Source organism: Pipistrellus kuhlii, unplaced genomic scaffold, assembly GCF_014108245.1.
Source record: "Pipistrellus kuhlii isolate mPipKuh1 unplaced genomic scaffold, mPipKuh1.p scaffold_m20_p_4, whole genome shotgun sequence".
Classification (NCBI taxonomy): domain Eukaryota; kingdom Metazoa; phylum Chordata; class Mammalia; order Chiroptera; family Vespertilionidae; genus Pipistrellus; species Pipistrellus kuhlii.
The window spans coordinates 71,179,164-71,197,069 of NW_023425540.1; the positions used below are offsets into that span (position 1 = coordinate 71,179,164).

Sequence of the window (17,906 nt, forward strand, 5' to 3'; positions counted from 1 at the left end):
GGTAAGCCAACCCCCATTATTCCATCTTGGCCTGAAGTGAAGTCGAATAGCTTCAATGAGGGTCTTTATTAGCATGTACTGTATTTTACATACTTGGCTAATTAAGTTCCTTTAAAATTTGAAGTTGCATTTATAAAATTAACACATTAAAATTTCTATTTAAAGACTTCATTTCATATTTTTTAAGACAGAAGAATATTTTTACTGCGATATAATTTCACATGCAATAAAATTCACCAGTGATTTTTGACATAGTCACAAGGTTGTGCAACAATCACCACTAATTCCCGAACATTTGCATCACCACAAAAAGAAACCCCATGCCTGTCAGCCATCGTTCCCCATTCTTCTAGCCATCACACTGCATTCTTCTCCTCCCCAAGGTCCAGTCAGTGATTAATCTACTTTTTGTCTCAACATATTTGCCTATTCTGGATATTTTATTTAAATGAAATAATACAATATGTGGCCTTTTGTGTCTGGCTTCTTTTTTAATTAGATGTATTGGGGTGACATTGGTCAACATGATCATATAGGTTTCAAGTATGGGTTTCTATATATATTGGACCATGTGTTCACCACTCTAAGTCAAATCTTCCTCTGTCACCATATATGAGGACTCCCTTCTCCCTCCACCTCCTTCCCTCTGGCGATCATCACACTGCTGTTTGTGTTCATGAGTTTCAGTTTTACATCCCACATATGAATGAAATCATATGTCTTCCTGGGTATCTCCTCTAGTTTTTCCCCTTAAACCCACCCCTGCAACCACAGGTGCCCAGAAAGAGTGCATTTGCTTCCTACGATTTTTTCTGATTTATTTATTTTTATTTAAAAAATATACTTTATTGATTTTTTACAGAGAGGAAGAGAGAGGGATAGAGAGTTAGAAACATCGATGAGAGAGAATCATTGATCAGCTGCCTCCTGCACATCCCCTACTGGGGATGTGCCCGCAACCAAGGTACATGCCCTTGACTGGAATCGAACCTGGGACCCTTCAGTCCAAAGGCCGACATTCTATCCACTAAGCCAAACCGGTTTCAGCCTGATTGATTTATTTCACTTAGCATAATGTTCTTAAGGTCCATCCATGTTGTTGCAAATGGCACTATTTCATCCTTTCTTATGGCTGAGTAGTATTCCATATGTACCCCATCTTCTTATCCAGTCCTCCATCGCAGGACACTTTGGTTGTTTCCATGTCTTGGCCACTGTGAATAATGCTACAATGAACATAGCAGTGCATATATCTTGGTGAATACATGATTTTGAGATTTGAGGGCATATACCCAGGAGAGGAATTGCTGACTCTAGTCTCAATTTTTTGGGGAATCGGCAGACTGCTTTCCATAGTGATTGTACCAGTATACATTCCCACCAGCAGTGCATGAGGGTTCCCCTTTTCCACAACCTCTCCAACCCTTGTTACTGCTTATCTTGTTAATAATGGCCACTCTAATAGGTATGAGGTGTTATCTCATTGTAGTTTTGATTTGCATTTCCATAATGGCCAGTGAGATTGAACATCTTTCCATATATCTATTGCCTATTTGTATGTCTTCTTGGTAGAAGTGAATTTTCAGGTCCTTTTTTTGATTAGGTTGTTTGCCCACTTTTTTGATTAGGTTGTTTGTCTGCTTGGTGTTGAGTTTTATGAGTTCTTTATATATTTTGAAAATTAAAACTTGGTTAGAGCTACTGTTTCCAAATATCACCTTCCATATGGTTGGCTTCCTCTTTATTTTTTTGTCAGTTTCTTTTGCTGTGCAGAAGGTTTTTAGTTTGATATAGTCCCATTCATTTATGTTTGCTTTTACTTCCCCTGCCTTTGGGGGTCAAGTTCATAAAATGTTCTTTATGACCAAGGTCCATAAGTTTGGTACCTATATTTTCTTCTATGTAACTTAATGTTTTGGGTCTTATACTTAGGTCTTTGATCCATTTTATTTTATTTTATTATTATTTTTTAAAAAATATATATTTTATTGATTTTGTACAGAGAGGAAGAAAGAGAGATAGAGAGTTAGAAACATCGATGAGAGAGAGTCATCGATCAGCTGCCTCTTGCACACCCCCTACTGGGGATATGCCCGCAACCAAGGTACATGCCCTTGACCGGAATCAAACCCGGGTCCCTTCAGTCCCCAAGCCAACGCTCTATCCATTGAGCCAAACCGGTTTCGGCTCTTTGATCCATTTTAAATTAATTTTTGTACACGGTACAAACCCAGTTTCATTCATTTGCTTAAATTTATATATTTTTAAACTTCCCCAAAACTTAAGTAATTTTACATACCTAATAAATAAATTTATATGGTGAATCTTAAGTTCTTTTAAATGTTCAAATACTATTTACAACCCTAGCAAGATTTTAATATAAGATGACAGGTCTAAATCAATAACACAAATATATATTTTAAATTGAAACTACAAGGTTGGCATTTATTCCAATAGGCCAACTTCTTTTAAACAGTACAAATATATAAAATCCCTAATATGAATAGATTATTTAATACAAAAATATTTATACTAAAAGTTTAAATTTCTTAAGGATGGTGAGAGTAATTGTGTCTGTTTCAGCTCTTTGCTGTATTATGACATTTTTGTATCTTCTGTAACAAATATGTCCCAAATATAATGGCTTGACCAAAATAGAAAGTGTTTTTATGCTCATGTAACAACACAAGGTAGATGTTCCTGGTTAGCAGATAGCTTTCCTTCATGTGCTGATTCAGGGATCTATGTTTCTTATTCCTGAGACTTCACTATTCCTTTGGGCCTCCTCACCTTTGGCCTCCAACAGGCAGAGCAAATGGGACCATGATGGAAGTTTTATGGGCCAGGCCTAGAACTGGCACCAGTCAGTTATGCTTACACTCCATTGAGAAGCACTTCGTCACAAGTAAACACTTATTTCTCTGAAGTCTGACTCCTGAATTGAACAGGAGTTTCCTGTCCTATACTTGCAACATGCGACATTGCCCAAACTCCACAAAGGCCTGTGAAGCCTCATCCCCAAATTCCTTGTTTTAATTGTGTGTGTACTAGGTCATGATGCTTGACTTCTAGACTGTGAAACAAGCAAGGCACTAACCCACCTAGGCCCTTTCCAAAAGATGGTGAGAGCACTCAAAATCTTTGAAAGAATGAAGGATCCCCAGACAGGGAAGAAGTATTATAACTCTGGGACACTAACTTCCCTTTCTCTGAGAATTCAGTGAGGGCAGGGCTGTTTAGAACAGAGGACAGTATATGCCTCAGAAGGACCTCCAGGACCACAAATGCTAGCAGAGCAATAGAGCAAGTGAAGCAATGCAGCCCTCGAGGCACAGCAAAGTGTGCCTCATCAACCAAAAATATCGGAACAACACTGAGCATGCTGGGAAAGAGAAATATTTTACAGCCCCTCACTGCTCAGTTTCAGAGGCCTTACAGAAAACTCTCCAAGATTTGAGGGAATCAGCTGTGGTCTGTGGAAGAGAGTTCATGATCAACGAGACTCAAAACAGCTTAAAAGAGAGGGTAAAAAACCCAAATTGGTCCACAACTATGTCCAGTTCATTGCAGACAATAAATTTTGATATCTGAATTTTCATGAAAAATATCTTTTACAGGCAAGACCAGAAATGCTACTTCATCTTCAACAATTCCGGCTGCCAATTCTGGCGTCCAAAGTTCTTCTGCTACAATTTCAACATCTACTAGCAAATCTTCTACAATGTCTGGTAACACGAGTAGACCTGTAACATCTACTGCAGAGACTACTGCATCATCAACAAAGCCTTCTGGTGGCACCACGCCTCTGAAAGCCTCTACAGAGGATGATGCATCTTTACTAAATTCTACTGACAGTGCCATTTCAATGCCTACACCTGAAGAGACTTCTACATTTCCTACAAATCCTACTGACACCCATGACACCAGCACCCAGATGACAATCACAACCGAAACTGAGGTATCTTCAGCAAATCCTGCTTACAATGACACTCCTGGGACAACACCTAATGAGTATGGTTCATCTTCAACAACTCTGGCCAGCAGCATTTCTCCTGATACAACATCTACAAAAAATAGCACAACTTCAACAATGTCTAGTGACACCAGCAGCCCTGTAACGTCTACTGCAGAGGCGAGTGCACCACCAACAACACCTTCTGGTGGCACCTCTCCTCTGACAGACTCCACAGATTCCACTGTGTCCTCAACATCTTCTACAGACAGTGCCACCACGGAGACAGTGTCTACAGAGGCTGGTGCATCTTCAGCAACTTCTACTGACAGTGCCACTCCCGGGACAAATCCTACCGAGGCTTCTGTATCCACTACAACTCCTAGTTCCAGCACCACCCAGATGACAAGCACAGCAGAAACTGTGGAACCTTCAACAACTCCTACTGACAGCATCACACCTGGGACAAGACCCACAGAGGCTGGTTCATCTTCAACAATTCTGGCCAGCAGCATCTCCCCTGATACAACTTCAACAGAAGATAGCACATCTTCAACAATGTCTAGTGACAACAGCAGCCCTGTAACATCTACTGCAGAGGCTAGTAAACCACCAACAACACCTTCTGGTGGCACATCTCCTCTGACAGACTCCACAGATTCCACTGTGTCCTCAACATCTTCTACAGACAGTGCCACCACGGAGACAGTGTCTACGGAGGCTGGTGCATCTTCAGCAACTTCTACTGACAGTGCCACTCCCGTGACAACTCCTACAGAGGCTTCCGCATCCACTACAACTCCTAGTGCCAGCACCACCAAGATGGCAAGCACAACTCCTACTGACAGCATCACTCCTGGGACAACACCCACAGAGGCTGGTTCATCTTCAACAACTCTGGCCAGCAGCATCTCCCCTGATACAACTTCAACAGAAGGTAGCACATCTTCAACAATGTCTACTGACACCAGTAGCTCTGTAACGTCTACTGCAGAGGCTAGTGCACCACCAACAACGCCTTCTGGTGGCACCACTCCTATGACAGCCTCCACAGACTCCACTATCTCCTCAACATTTTCTACAGACAGTGCCACCACGGAGACAGTGTCTACGGAGGCTGCTGCATCTTCAGCAACTTCTACTGACAGTGCCACTCCCGTGACAACTCCTACTGAGGCTTCAGCATCCACTACAACTCCTAGTGACAGCACCACCCAGATGACAAGCACAACAGAAACTGTGGGACCTTCAGCAACTTCTACTGACAGCGTCACTCCTGGTTCAACACCCACAGAGGGTGGTTCATCTACACCAATTCTGGCTAGCAGCATCTCTCCTGATACAACTTCAACAGAAGGTAGCACATCTTCAACAGTGTCTAGTGACACCAGCAGCCCTGTAACGTCTACTGCAGGGGCGAGTGCACCACCAACAACACCTTCTGCTGGCACCTCTCCTCTGACAGACTCCACAGACTCCACTATCTCCTCAACATCTTCTACAGACAGTGCCACCACGGAGACAGTGTCTACAGAGGCTGGTGCATCTTCAGCAACTTCTACTGACAGTGCCACTCCCGGGACAAATCCTACCGAGGCTTCTGCATCCACTACAACTCCTAGTGCCAGCACCACCAAGATGGCAAGCACAACTCCTACTGACAGCATCACTCCTGGGACAACACCCACAGAGGCTGGTTCATCTTCACCAACTCTGGCCAGCAGCATCTCCCCTGATACAACTTCAACAGAAGGTAGCACATCTTCAACAATGTCTACTGACACCAGTAGCTCTGTAACGTCTACTGCAGAGGCTAGTGCACCACCAACAACGCCTTCTGGTGGCACCACTCCTATGACAGCCTCCACAGACTCCACTATCTCCTCAACATTTTCTACAGACAGTGCCACCACGGAGACAGTGTCTACGGAGGCTGCTGCATCTTCAGCAACTTCTACTGACAGTGCCACTCCCGTGACAACTCCTACTGAGGCTTCAGCATCCACTACAACTCCTAGTGCCAGCACCACCCAGATGACAAGCACAACAGAAACTGTGGGACCTTCAGCAACTTCTACTGACAGAGTCACTCCTGGTTCAACACCCACAGAGGGTGGTTCATCTACACCAATTCTGGCTAGCAGCATCTCTCCTGATACAACTTCAACAGAAGGTAGCACATCTTCAACAGTGTCTAGTGACACCAGCAGCCCTGTAACGTCTACTGCAGGGTCGAGTGCACCACCAACAACACCTTCTGCTGGCACCTCTCCTCTGACAGACTCCACAGACTCCACTATCTCCTCAACATCTTCTACAGACAGTGCCACCACGGAGACAGTGTCTACAGAGGCTGGTGCATCTTCAGCAACTTCTACTGACAGTGCCACTCCCGTTACAACTCCTACAGAGGCTTCCGCATCCACTACAACTCCTAGTGCCAGCATCACCCAGATGACAAGCACAACTCCTACTGACAGCATCACTCCTGGGACAACACCCACAGAGGTTGGTTCATCTTCAACAACTCTGGCCAGCAGCATCTCCCCTGATACAACTTCAACAGAAGGTAGCACATCTTCAACAGTGTCTAGTGACACCAGCAGCCCTGTAACGTCTACTGCAGAGGCTAGTGCACCACCATCAACACCTTCTGGTGGCACCTCTCCTCTGACAGACTCCACAGATTCCACTGTGTCCTCAACATCTTCTACAGACAGTGCCACCACGGAGACAGTGTCTACAGAGGCTGGTGCATCTTCAGCAACTTCTACTGACAGTGCCACTCCCGTTACAACTCCTACAGAGGCTTCCGCATCCACTACAACTCCTAGTGCCAGCACCACCCAGATGACAAGCACAACAGAAACTGTGGGACCTTCAGCAACTCCTACTGACAGCGTCACTCCTGGGACAACACCCACAGAGGCTGGTTCATCTTCACCAACTCTAGCCAGCAGCATCTCCCCTGATACAACTTCAACAGAAGGTAGCACATCTTCAACAGTGTCTAGTGACACCAGCAGCCCTGTAACGTCTACTGCAGAGGCGAGTGCACCACCAACAAGACCTTCTGGTGGCACCTCTCCTCTGACAGACTCCACAGATTCCACTGTGTCCTCAACATCTTCTACAGACAGTGCCACCACGGAGACAGTGTCTACAGAGGCTGGTGCATCTTCAGCAACTTCTACTGACAGTGCCACTCCCGGGACAAATCCTACCGAGGCTTCTGCATCCACTACAACTCCTAGTGCCAGCACCACCCAGATGACAAGCACAACTCCTACTGACAGCATCACTCCTGGGACAACACCCACAGAGGCTGGTTCATCTTCACCAACTCTGGCCAGCAGCATCTCCCCTGATACAACTTCAACAGAAGGTAGCACATCTTCAACAGTGTCTAGTGACACCAGCAGCCCTGTAACATCTACTGCAGAGGCGAGTGCACCACCAACAACACATTCTGGTGGCACCTCTCCTCTGACAGACTCCACAGATTCCACTGTGTCCTCAACATCTTCTACAGACAGTGCCACCACGGAGACAGTGTCTACGGAGGCTGGTGCATCTTCAGCAACTTCTACTGACAGTGCCACTCCCGTGACAACTCCTACAGAGGCTTCCACATCCACTACAACTCCTAGTGCCAGCACCACCCAGATGACAAGCACAACAGAAACTGTGGGACCTACAGCAACTCCTACTGACGGCGTCACTCCTGGGACAACACCCACAGAGGCTGGTTCATCTTCACCAACTCTGGCCAGCAGCATCTCCCCTGATACAACTTCAACAGAAGGTAGCACATCTTCAACAGTATCTAGTGACACCAGCAGCCCTGTAACGTCTACTGCAGAGGCTAGTGCACCACCAACAACACCTTCTGGTGGCACCTCTCCTCTGACAGACTCCACAGATTCCACTGTGTCCTCAACATCTTCTACAGACAGTGCCACCACGGAGACAGTGTCTACAGAGGCTGGTGCATCTTCAGCAACTTCTACTGACAGTGCCACTCCCGGGACAAATCCTACCGAGGCTTCTGCATCCACTACAACTCCTAGTGCCAGCACCACCCAGATGACAAGCACAACAGAAACTGTGGGACCTTCAGCAACTCCTACTGACAGCGTCACTCCTGGGACAACACCCACAGAGGCTGGTTCATCTTTAACAACTCTGGCCAGCAGCATCTTCCCTGATACAACTTCAACAGAAGGTAGCACATCTTCAACAGTGTCTAGTGACACCAGCAGCCCTGTAACGTCTACTGCAGAGGCGAGTGCACCACCAACAAGACCTTCTGGTGGCACCTCTCCTCTGACAGACTCCACAGATTCCACTGTGTCCTCAACATCTTCTACAGACAGTGCCACCACGGAGACAGTGTCTACAGAGGCTGGTGCATCTTCAGCAACTTCTACTGACAGTGCCACTCCCGTGACAACTCCTACAGAGGCTTCCGCATCCACTACAACTCCTAGTGCCAACACCACCCAGATGACAAGCACAACTCCTACTGACAGCATCACTCCTGGGACAACACCCACAGAGGCTGGTTCATCTTCACCAACTCTAGCCAGCAGCATCTCCCCTGATACAACTTCAACAGAAGGTAGCACATCTTCAACAGTGTCTAGTGACACCAGCAGCCCTGTAACGTCTACTGCAGAGGCGAGTGCACCACCAACAACACATTCTGGTGGCACCTCTCCTCTGACAGACTCCACAGATTCCACTGTGTCCTCAACATCTTCTACAGACAGTGCCACCACGGAGACAGTGTCTACGGAGGCTGGTGCATCTTCAGCAACTTCTACTGACAGTGCCACTCCCGTGACAACTCCTACAGAGGCTTCCGCATCCACTACAACTCCTAGTGCCAGCACCACCCAGATGACAAGCACAGCTCCTACTGACAGCATCACTCCTGGGACAACACCCACAGAGGCTGGTTCATCTTCAACAACTCTGGCAAGCAGCATCTCCCCTGATACAACTTCAACAGAAGGTAGCACATCTTCAACAGTGTCTAGTGACACCAGCAGCCCTGTAACATCTACTGCAGAGGCGAGTGCACCACCAACAACACATTCTGGTGGCACCTCTCCTCTGACAGATTCCACAGATTCCACTGTGTCCTCAACATCTTCTACAGACAGTGCCACCACGGAGACAGTGTCTACGGAGGCTGGTGCATCTTCAGCAACTTCTACTGACAGTGCCACTCCCGTGACAACTCCTACAGAGGCTTCCACATCCACTACAACTCCTAGTGCCAGCACCACCCAGATGACAAGCACAACAGAAACTGTGGGACCTTCAGCAACTCCTACTGACAGCGTCACTCCTGGGACAACACCCACAGAGGCTGGTTCATCTTCACCAACTCTGTCCAGCAGCATCTCCCCTGATACAACTTCAACAGAAGGTAGCACATCTTCAACAGTGTCTAGTGACACCAGCAGCCCTGTAACGTCTACTGCAGAGGCGAGTGCACCACCAACAACACATTCTGGTGGCACCTCTCCTCTGACAGACTCCACAGATTCCACTGTGTCCTCAACATCTTCTACAGACAGTGCCACCACGGAGACAGTGTCTACGGAGGCTGGTGCATCTTCAGCAACTTCTACTGACAGTGCCACTCCCGTGACAACTCCTACAGAGGCTTCCGCATCCACTACAACTCCTAGTGCCAGCACCACCCAGATGACAAGCACAACAGAAACTGTGGGACCTTCAGCAACTCCTACTGACAGCGTCACTCCTGGGACAACACCCACAGAGGCTGGTTCATCTTCACCAACTCTGGCCAGCAGCATCTCCCCTGATACAACTTCAACAGAAGGTAGCACATCTTCAACAGTGTCTAGTGACACCAGCAGCCCTGTAACGTCTACTGCAGAGGCTAGTGCACCACCAACAACACCTTCTGGTGGCACCTCTCCTCTGACAGACTCCACAGATTCCACTGTGTCCTCAACATCTTCTACAGACAGTGCCACCACGGAGACAGTGTCTACAGAGGCTGGTGCATCTTCAGCAACTTCTACTGACAGTGCCACTCCCGGGACAAATCCTACCGAGGCTTCTGCATCCACTACAACTCCTAGTGCCAGCACCACCCAGATGACAAGCACAACTCCTACTGACAGCATCACTCCTGGGACAACACCCACAGAGGCTGGTTCATCTTCACCAACTCTGGCCAGCAGCATCTCCCCTGATACAACTTCAACAGAAGGTAGCACATCTTCAACAGTGTCTAGTGACACCAGCAGCCCTGTAACGTCTACTGCAGAGGCTAGTGCACCACCATCAACACCTTCTGGTGGCACCTCTCCTCTGACAGACTCCACAGATTCCACTGTGTCCTCAACATCTTCTACAGACAGTGCCACCACGGAGACAGTGTCTACAGAGGCTGGTGCATCTTCAGCAACTTCTACTGACAGTGCCACTCCCGTGACAACTCCTACAGAGGCTTCCGCATCCACTACAACTCCTAGTGCCAGCACCACCCAGATGACAAGCACAACAGAAACTGTGGGACCTTCAGCAACTCCTACTGACAGCGTCACTCCTGGGACAACACCCACAGAGGCTGGTTCATCTTTAACAACTCTGGCCAGCAGCATCTTCCCTGATACAACTTCAACAGAAGGTAGCACATCTTCAACAGTGTCTAGTGACACCAGCAGCCCTGTAACGTCTACTGCAGAGGCGAGTGCACCACCAACAAGACCTTCTGGTGGCACCTCTCCTCTGACAGACTCCACAGATTCCACTGTGTCCTCAACATCTTCTACAGACAGTGCCACCACGGAGACAGTGTCTACAGAGGGTGGTGCATCTTCAGCAACTTCTACTGACAGTGCCACTCCCGTGACAACTCCTACAGAGGCTTCCGCATCCACTACAACTCCTAGTGCCAGCACCACCCAGATGACAAGCACAACTCCTACTGACAGCATCACTCCTGGGACAACACCCACAGAGGCTGGTTTATCTTCAACAACTCTGGCCAGCAGCATCTCCCCTGATACAACTTCAACAGAAGGTAGCACATCTTCAACAGTGTCTAGTGACACCAGCAGCCCTGTAACGTCTACTGCAGAGGCGAGTGCACCACCAACAACACATTCTGGTGGCACCTCTCCTCTGACAGACTCCACAGATTCCACTGTGTCCTCAACATCTTCTACAGACAGTGCCACCACGGAGACAGTGTCTACGGAGGCTGGTGCATCTTCAGCAACTTCTACTGACAGTGCCACTCCCGTGACAACTCCTACAGAGGCTTCCGCATCCACTACAACTCCTAGTGCCAGCACCACCCAGATGACAAGCACAACTCCTACTGACAGCATCACTCCTGGGACAACACCCACAGAGGCTGGTTCATCTTCAACAACTCTGGCAAGCAGCATCTCCCCTGATACAACTTCAACAGAAGGTAGCACATCTTCAACAGTGTCTAGTGACACCAGCAGCCCTGTAACATCTACTGCAGAGGCGAGTGCACCACCAACAACACATTCTGGTGGCACCTCTCCTCTGACAGACTCCACAGATTCCACTGTGTCCTCAACATCTTCTACAGACAGTGCCACCACGGAGACAGTATCTACGGAGGCTGGTGCATCTTCAGCAACTTCTACTGACAGTGCCACTCCCGTGACAACTCCTACAGAGGCTTCCGCATCCACTACAACTCCTAGTGCCAGCACCACCCAGATGACAAGCACAACAGAAACTGTGGGACCTTCAGCAACTCCTACTGACAGCGTCACTCCTGGGACAACACCCACAGAGGCTGGTTCATCTTCACCAACTCTAGCCAGCAGCATCTCCCCTGATACAACTTCAACAGAAGGTAGCACATCTTCAACAGTGTCTAGTGACACCAGCAGCCCTGTAACGTCTACTGCAGAGGCTAGTGCACCACCAACAACACCTTCTGGTGGCACCTCTCCTCTGACAGACTCCACAGATTCCACTGTGTCCTCAACATCTTCTACAGACAGTGCCACCACGGAGACAGTGTCTACAGAGGCTGGTGCATCTTCAGCAACTTCTACTGACAGTGCCACTCCCGGGACAAATCCTACCGAGGCTTCTGCATCCACTACAACTCCTAGTGCCAGCACCACCCAGATGACAAGCACAACTCCTACTGACAGCATCACTCCTGGGACAACACCCACAGAGGCTGGTTCATCTTCAACAACTCTGGCCAGCAGCATCTCCCCTGATACAACTTCAACAGAAGGTAGCACATCTTCAACAGTGTCTAGTGACACCAGCAGCCCTGTAACGTCTACTGCAGAGGCGAGTGCACCACCAACAACACATTCTGGTGGCACCTCTCCTCTGACAGACTCCACAGATTCCACTGTGTCCTCAACATCTTCTACAGACAGTGCCACCACGGAGACAGTGTCTACGGAGGCTGGTGCATCTTCAGCAACTTCTACTGACAGTGCCACTCCCGTGACAACTCCTACAGAGGCTTCCACATCCACTACAACTCCTAGTGCCAGCACCACACAGATGACAAGCACAACAGAAACTGTGGGACCTTCAGCAACTCCTACTGACAGCGTCACTCCTGGGACAACACCCACAGAGGCTGGTTCATCTTCACCAACTCTGGCCAGCAGCATCTCCCCTGATACAACTTCAACAGAAGGTAGCACATCTTCAACAGTGTCTAGTGACACCAGCAGCCCTGTAACGTCTACTGCAGAGGTGAGTGCACCACCAACAACACCTTCTGGTGGCACCTCTCCTCTGACAGACTCCACAGATTCCACTGTGTCCTCAACATCTTCTACAGACAGTGCCACCACGGAGACAGTGTCTACAGAGGGTGGTGCATCTTCAGCAACTTCTACTGACAGTGCCACTCCCGTGACAACTCCTACAGAGGCTTCCGCATCCACTACAACTCCTAGTGCCAGCACCACCCAGATGACAAGCACAGCTCCTACTGACAGCATCACTCCTGGGACAACACCCACAGAGGCTGGTTCATCTTCTACAACTCTGGCCAGCAGCATCTCCCCTGATACAACTTCAACAGAAGGTAGCACATCTTCAACAGTGTCTAGTGACACCAGCAGCCCTGTAACATCTACTGCAGAGGCGAGTGCACCACCAACAACACATTCTGGTGGCACCTCTCCTCTGACAGACTCCACAGATTCCACTGTGTCCTCAACATCTTCTACAGACAGTGCCACCACGGAGACAGTGTCTACGGAGGCTGGTGCATCTTCAGCAACTTCTACTGACAGTGCCACTCCCGTGACAACTCCTACAGAGGCTTCCACATCCACTACAACTCCTAGTGCCAGCACCACCCAGATGACAAGCACAACTCCTACTGACAGCATCACTCCTGGGACAACACCCACAGAGGCTGGTTCATCTTTAACAACTCTGGCCAGCAGCATCTCCCCTGATACAACTTCAACAGAAGGTAGCACATCTTCAACAGTGTCTAGCGACACCAGCAGCCCTGTAACGTCTACTGCAGAGGCGAGTGCACCACCAACAACACCTTCTGGTGGCACCTCTCCTCTGACAGACTCCACAGATTCCACTGTGTCCTCAACATCTTCTACAGACAGTGCCACCACGGAGACAGTGTCTACAGAGGCTGGTGCATCTTCAGCAACTTCTACTGACAGTGCCACTCCCGGGACAAATCCTACCGAGGCTTCTGCATCCACTACAACTCCTAGTGCCAGCACCACCCAGATGACAAGCACAACTCCTACTGACAGCATCACTCCTGGGACAACACCCACAGAGGCTGGTTCATCTTCAACAACTCTGGCCAGCAGCATCTCCCCTGATACAACTTCAACAGAAGGTAGCACATCTTCAACAGTGTCTAGTGACACCAGCAGCCCTGTAACGTCTACTGCAGAGGCGAGTGCACCACCAACAACACATTCTGGTGGCACCTCTCCTCTGACAGACTCCACAGATTCCACTGTGTCCTCAACATCTTCTACAGACAGTGCCACCACGGAGACAGTGTCTACAGAAGCTGGTGCATCTTCAGCAACTTCTACTGACAGTGCCACTCCCGTGACAACTCCTACAGAGGCTTCTGCATCCACTACAACTCCTAGTGCCAGCACCACCCAGATGACAAGCACAACAGAAACTGTGGGACCTTCAGCAACTCCTACTGACAGCATCACTCCTGGGACAACACCCATGGAGTCTACTTCATCTTCAACAAGCCAGGTTGCCTCCAGCACAGTTTTTCCCACCACTACTGATAAGAATTCTTCTCTTACCACTTTAGGAGACACCACTCTATCTGTCTCCATTTCTACAGAAGGTGATAGTTCTGTAACAACTATTTCTGACACCACCACTCTTATATCAATTATGACTACTTCTGACATTCCCTCAACAAGTGTTGTTGGCTCTACACCTATGACACTTTCCACTGAATCAAATACACCCACAACTATAAGTGCTGCCACCATATCTGTTTCAACTCCTAAGGAGGTCAACACAACTGCAACATCTATTGCTACCACTCCTACAAGCAGCACACCTGTCACTTCTGCTTCAACTCCTACTAAGCCCAACACACCTACCACATCTTCCTTTGCCACCACCTCTCCTATGACCAGTACCGCAAAAGCTAGCACATTTTCAACAGTTGTTTCTAGCACCACCTCACCTATGTCTACTCCTGGCCACTCTACCCGTGCAACAACCTCTGCCTCCTCCACTTCTGGAACCTCTGTCACCACCACGACTGTCTCAACCTCAACAGCTGGAATAAAACCTACCACTCAGAGTGCTACATCCACGACAGTCACCACTGTCTCTAGTGTTATACCAACAATAGCAAGTAAGTAATTTCTGAATTCACTTTTTAAATACTTAAATTACTTTTCAATCTACCTTTTTGTGGTTTTCTTCTTAAACTTTTTCTCATTCACTTCTAATGCTCTTACTTGTTTTCCATTAAATACAAACCTCTGCCTCCTATCACTGAAACATTTATTTCTCTATATGTCTTTTTTTTTTTTTTTTTTTTTTTAAGCTTTAAAAAGGTCATTTAATTTGGTGCTTTAACACAACTTGACTGGTGCTTCTTTCCTTGCTGTCTTCACATCCAGCCATGGGGCCAATTCTACTTTTCAGTAAATGTTTGACAGCTCTTTACTTAATAACAGTCTCAGCACTTTTATTAAGCATGCAAGACTAACAAAACTTTGGCAATGCATAAGTGTAACACAGTGACGAGAGAGCTTTTACAATTAAGTCTTCTAATACTGCCTTCACAGTGTGGAAATTGTGCTACATCCACCAAAAGAGGGCCCCGTCTACTCAAATATTTTAGTACTTCACCCCAGGAACAAACTCCTTTGCATTTGGATTCAGATTGCTCTTGACCACAAGATATTCCAGAGAAGAGCCATCACCGATAACAAGGTCATTAAATTGGTCTTGTATTTGGTCCATAGTTTGTGGAAGATCTCGAGCTGGAATAAACCACTCATGTTCTTCTTCCTCTTCCAGCATTTCTTGGAAACAGCGTTCAATAAATTCTTCTTCCCATAACTCTTCTTCTATTTGTCTGTTGAATTCTTCTTCATTTTCCATCCACATGTATTCTGCAAATGGATTGTCATCTTCATGAGAATGACCGTTAATAATCACATCTTCATTGATGTTGCTTGGGCTAGTACTGCTGCGACTTGGATCTTTCATGGTTGGCGTTAGTTGTCGTTTTTAACCCAGTGCACGGCAGCGGGGACGGCAGCCAACGAATCCGGTCGGCCTCCGCGGATCTCCACAGGCAGCGCCGCTACCCCGCTCGACGCGCGCTTCCTATTTCTCTATATGTCTTGATGCTTCTTTCACTAGGCCACTCTTCTGTACAACACAGTTTATCTCTCTCCTTGGACACCTTCAGTCCCCAGTAAGGTGTACACACACCCTATTTCCTTCCTTTTATGCTCTGCAAGTGCCTGTCCCATTGCATTTTATATATTATAATTTCCTTAACTTTGTATCTTTCATTTGCATCTTTACATATTTCAGAGAAGTTTTTCTCATTGATTTTGCACATGCTTAAGGGCAAAGTTTTGTTTTGTTTTTGCAGGAAGATATTGTCAATAATATTCACATGTGGCTTTAGACACTGTCTCTCTACCACAATTCACTTTTATTTTGTTTTATCTTATCCTTTGAGCATCCACCATAGAAGCAAAAGAAAGTTCACTTTTACCAGTTCTGAACTCTACCTCCACGTCATTGAATATTCATCCTTATGCGTTCTTCGTTTCTCTCTGACTCTCAAGATTTCATTCAGCTCTCTTCACTTTGGTTAGAACGAGACACGCCATACCTATTGTTATAACATGATACACCATTATACCTGTCAGTATTATCAGATTGAAAAAGGATTTTTGGCATGCATTAAAGAAAGTACAGCAGGCCCTCGAATAACGTCTCATTCAATGTTGTTTTATTATAATGAAATGCCATAGTAACTTAACTCTTGTTTATATCAATCAGCTTATGTAAAATTGGTTTCATTATACATTATTTCACTTCACAGAACCTATTGAGGATGTTAAGTGAGGATTTACTGTGTATCAGTTAAAATACTTGAAAGTTTTACTGATTTAAATTAATTATAGATATGATCACAGACATATATGACCTATGTCTGTCCAGGGTACTGCCCAATCTGTCTTGAATTGATAAAAATGAAAGGTGGTTTTTCAGCTTTTGGCTATTGCATTTTCTCGGGGCTTTGTAAATTCTTCCTCTGTTGTGTTCTGCTTTGCCTGACCTTCCTATTATATGGCTTTGTTCTCTAGTTTCTCTCCAATGTGTCTTTGTCTTAGTGAGTTCACTCTGGTTCTCAGGGGATGGGCTGAGCATCTTCAGAAAGGCGATTTGGACCTTGTGTTCCCAGGAAGCCCCAAAGGTATTTCACAGAGAATGCCAAGTGAATGCATGACTTCTGAGCCCAAAGCTAATTTTGGTCATCACCTGATGGCAGATGGTCTCTTTCTGTCTTCTTCCTGTCCCCTGGAGGTTGGCTTTCTTTTTAGACTATTAGGCATTAGGTGAACACACACCAGCAGCTGCTTTTGCTGTTATGCACAAGCCTAAGCTTAAGCACTTAGATCAGGCCTGAACATTCTTCAGGAGAGAGAGAGAGAGAGAGAGAGAGAGAGAGAGAGAGAGAGAGAGAGAGAGAGAGAGAGAGAGAGAGACTGTCTTGGACCAAAGGTTGTAAACAGAAACTGTGTGATGTGACTGTCACGGATGTGGCCTCTGCTCTGGTGAGGGTAGACCAGGAGGCAGAGGTAGGGCAGTCCTTTGTAGAGTATATGCACAACTCCTGTGCCTCCCCAGAGGAACCATATCTCAAATACTGGTCTTCATAGGCACAGATCTTTTAAGAAAAGCCAAATGAATCGAGCTTTAGATATTCTAAGTTGGTTGGTGTAGATATTTGAGCATTATCTATAACCACTTCGTATGTATTTAAGCTAAGTTTACACTCCTCCTCAAACTTCATGTCCAAGCAAATAAAAATGAGTCATAGACACTCACAATGGCAAAATTTTCCAGGACAAACTCTTCTGAAGCAGGCATTGAAGGGACAATGACATGCTTATTCCCAAGCTTGGTGGATTCCAGATTGGTCAAGTCCCCCTAGGTTCTTCCAGTCTTTGTGTCCCTTTTTCTCATCCTCAGTCTTGACTGTGTTGCCCCCATTTCTTGCAATACCAGCTTTTTCATTCCTTGATTTTTAGTACTAAAGTAAAGTATGTTGGAAATAGGACGCCACAGCCAGGTCAACTCTGCTTCCAGGTGGAACCTTAGCCTCTCTCCATCTCACTTCTCCATCTGTAAAGTGGAGATGATACTGTCCTGTCCATTC

At 46.9% G+C, this 17,906-nt stretch overlaps 3 protein-coding genes across 4 annotated transcripts; 2 read left to right on the top strand and 1 right to left on the bottom strand.

The window, feature by feature from the left end:
* The first annotated feature begins 4,069 nt into the window (after positions 1 to 4,069).
* LOC118703283 (cell wall integrity and stress response component 1-like) lies at positions 4,070 to 8,475 on the top strand. Of its 2 annotated transcripts, XM_036410114.1 has the most exons (11): positions 4,070 to 4,264; positions 4,625 to 4,684; positions 5,021 to 5,068; positions 5,427 to 5,500; positions 5,837 to 5,884; positions 6,243 to 6,316; positions 6,653 to 6,712; positions 7,073 to 7,132; positions 7,469 to 7,528; positions 7,889 to 7,948; positions 8,309 to 8,475. In XM_036410114.1, the coding sequence occupies exons 1-11, from the start codon at positions 4,091 to 4,093 to the stop codon at positions 8,383 to 8,385; spliced, it is 795 nt and encodes a 264-aa protein (XP_036266007.1). In that variant the 5' UTR covers positions 4,070 to 4,090; the 3' UTR covers positions 8,386 to 8,475. The 2 variants fall into 2 exon arrangements, with proteins under 2 accessions (XP_036266007.1, XP_036266008.1); XM_036410115.1 differs by lacking the exon at positions 7,469 to 7,528.
* A 1,048-nt stretch (positions 8,476 to 9,523) lies between these two features.
* LOC118703677 (mucin-17-like) lies at positions 9,524 to 14,571 on the top strand. Its single transcript, XM_045571723.1, has 10 exons — positions 9,524 to 9,877; positions 9,938 to 10,000; positions 10,337 to 10,819; positions 11,156 to 11,215; positions 11,552 to 11,648; positions 11,769 to 11,791; positions 11,972 to 13,117; positions 13,178 to 13,243; positions 13,580 to 14,024; positions 14,492 to 14,571. Exons 1-10 carry the CDS (start codon positions 9,671 to 9,673, stop codon positions 14,569 to 14,571), a joined length of 2,670 nt encoding a protein of 889 aa, XP_045427679.1. The 5' UTR covers positions 9,524 to 9,670.
* A 588-nt stretch (positions 14,572 to 15,159) lies between these two features.
* LOC118703286 (polyadenylate-binding protein-interacting protein 2-like) lies at positions 15,160 to 15,828 on the bottom strand. Its single transcript, XM_036410118.2, has one exon. The coding sequence runs from the start codon at positions 15,710 to 15,712 to the stop codon at positions 15,338 to 15,340; it is 375 nt and encodes a 124-aa protein (XP_036266011.1). The 5' UTR covers positions 15,713 to 15,828; the 3' UTR covers positions 15,160 to 15,337.
* Between the last annotated feature and the right edge of the window lie 2,078 nt (positions 15,829 to 17,906).

Bases quoted from the DNA above. Each gene is read 5' to 3' on its own strand.
- LOC118703283 (XM_036410114.1), top strand. From the start codon at position 4,091: ATGTCTAGTGACACCAGCAGCCCTGTAACGTCTACTGCAGAGGCGAGT. The intron at 4,685-5,020 runs TCAGCAACTTCT...TCCACTATCTCC, and splicing joins CTACGGAGGCTGGTGCATCT to TCAACATTTTCTACAGACAG. The intron at 5,501-5,836 runs TCAGCAACTTCT...TCCACTATCTCC, and splicing joins CTACAGAGGCTGGTGCATCT to TCAACATTTTCTACAGACAG.
- LOC118703677 (XM_045571723.1), top strand. From the start codon at position 9,671: ATGACAAGCACAACAGAAACTGTGGGACCTTCAGCAACTCCTACTGAC. The intron at 10,820-11,155 runs GCAACTTCTACT...ACTGTGTCCTCA, and splicing joins CAGAGGGTGGTGCATCTTCA to ACATCTTCTACAGACAGTGC. The intron at 13,118-13,177 runs CCACCAACAACA...GATTCCACTGTG, and splicing joins CTACTGCAGAGGCGAGTGCA to TCCTCAACATCTTCTACAGA.
- LOC118703286 (XM_036410118.2), bottom strand. From the start codon at position 15,712: ATGAAAGATCCAAGTCGCAGCAGTACTAGCCCAAGCAACATCAATGAA.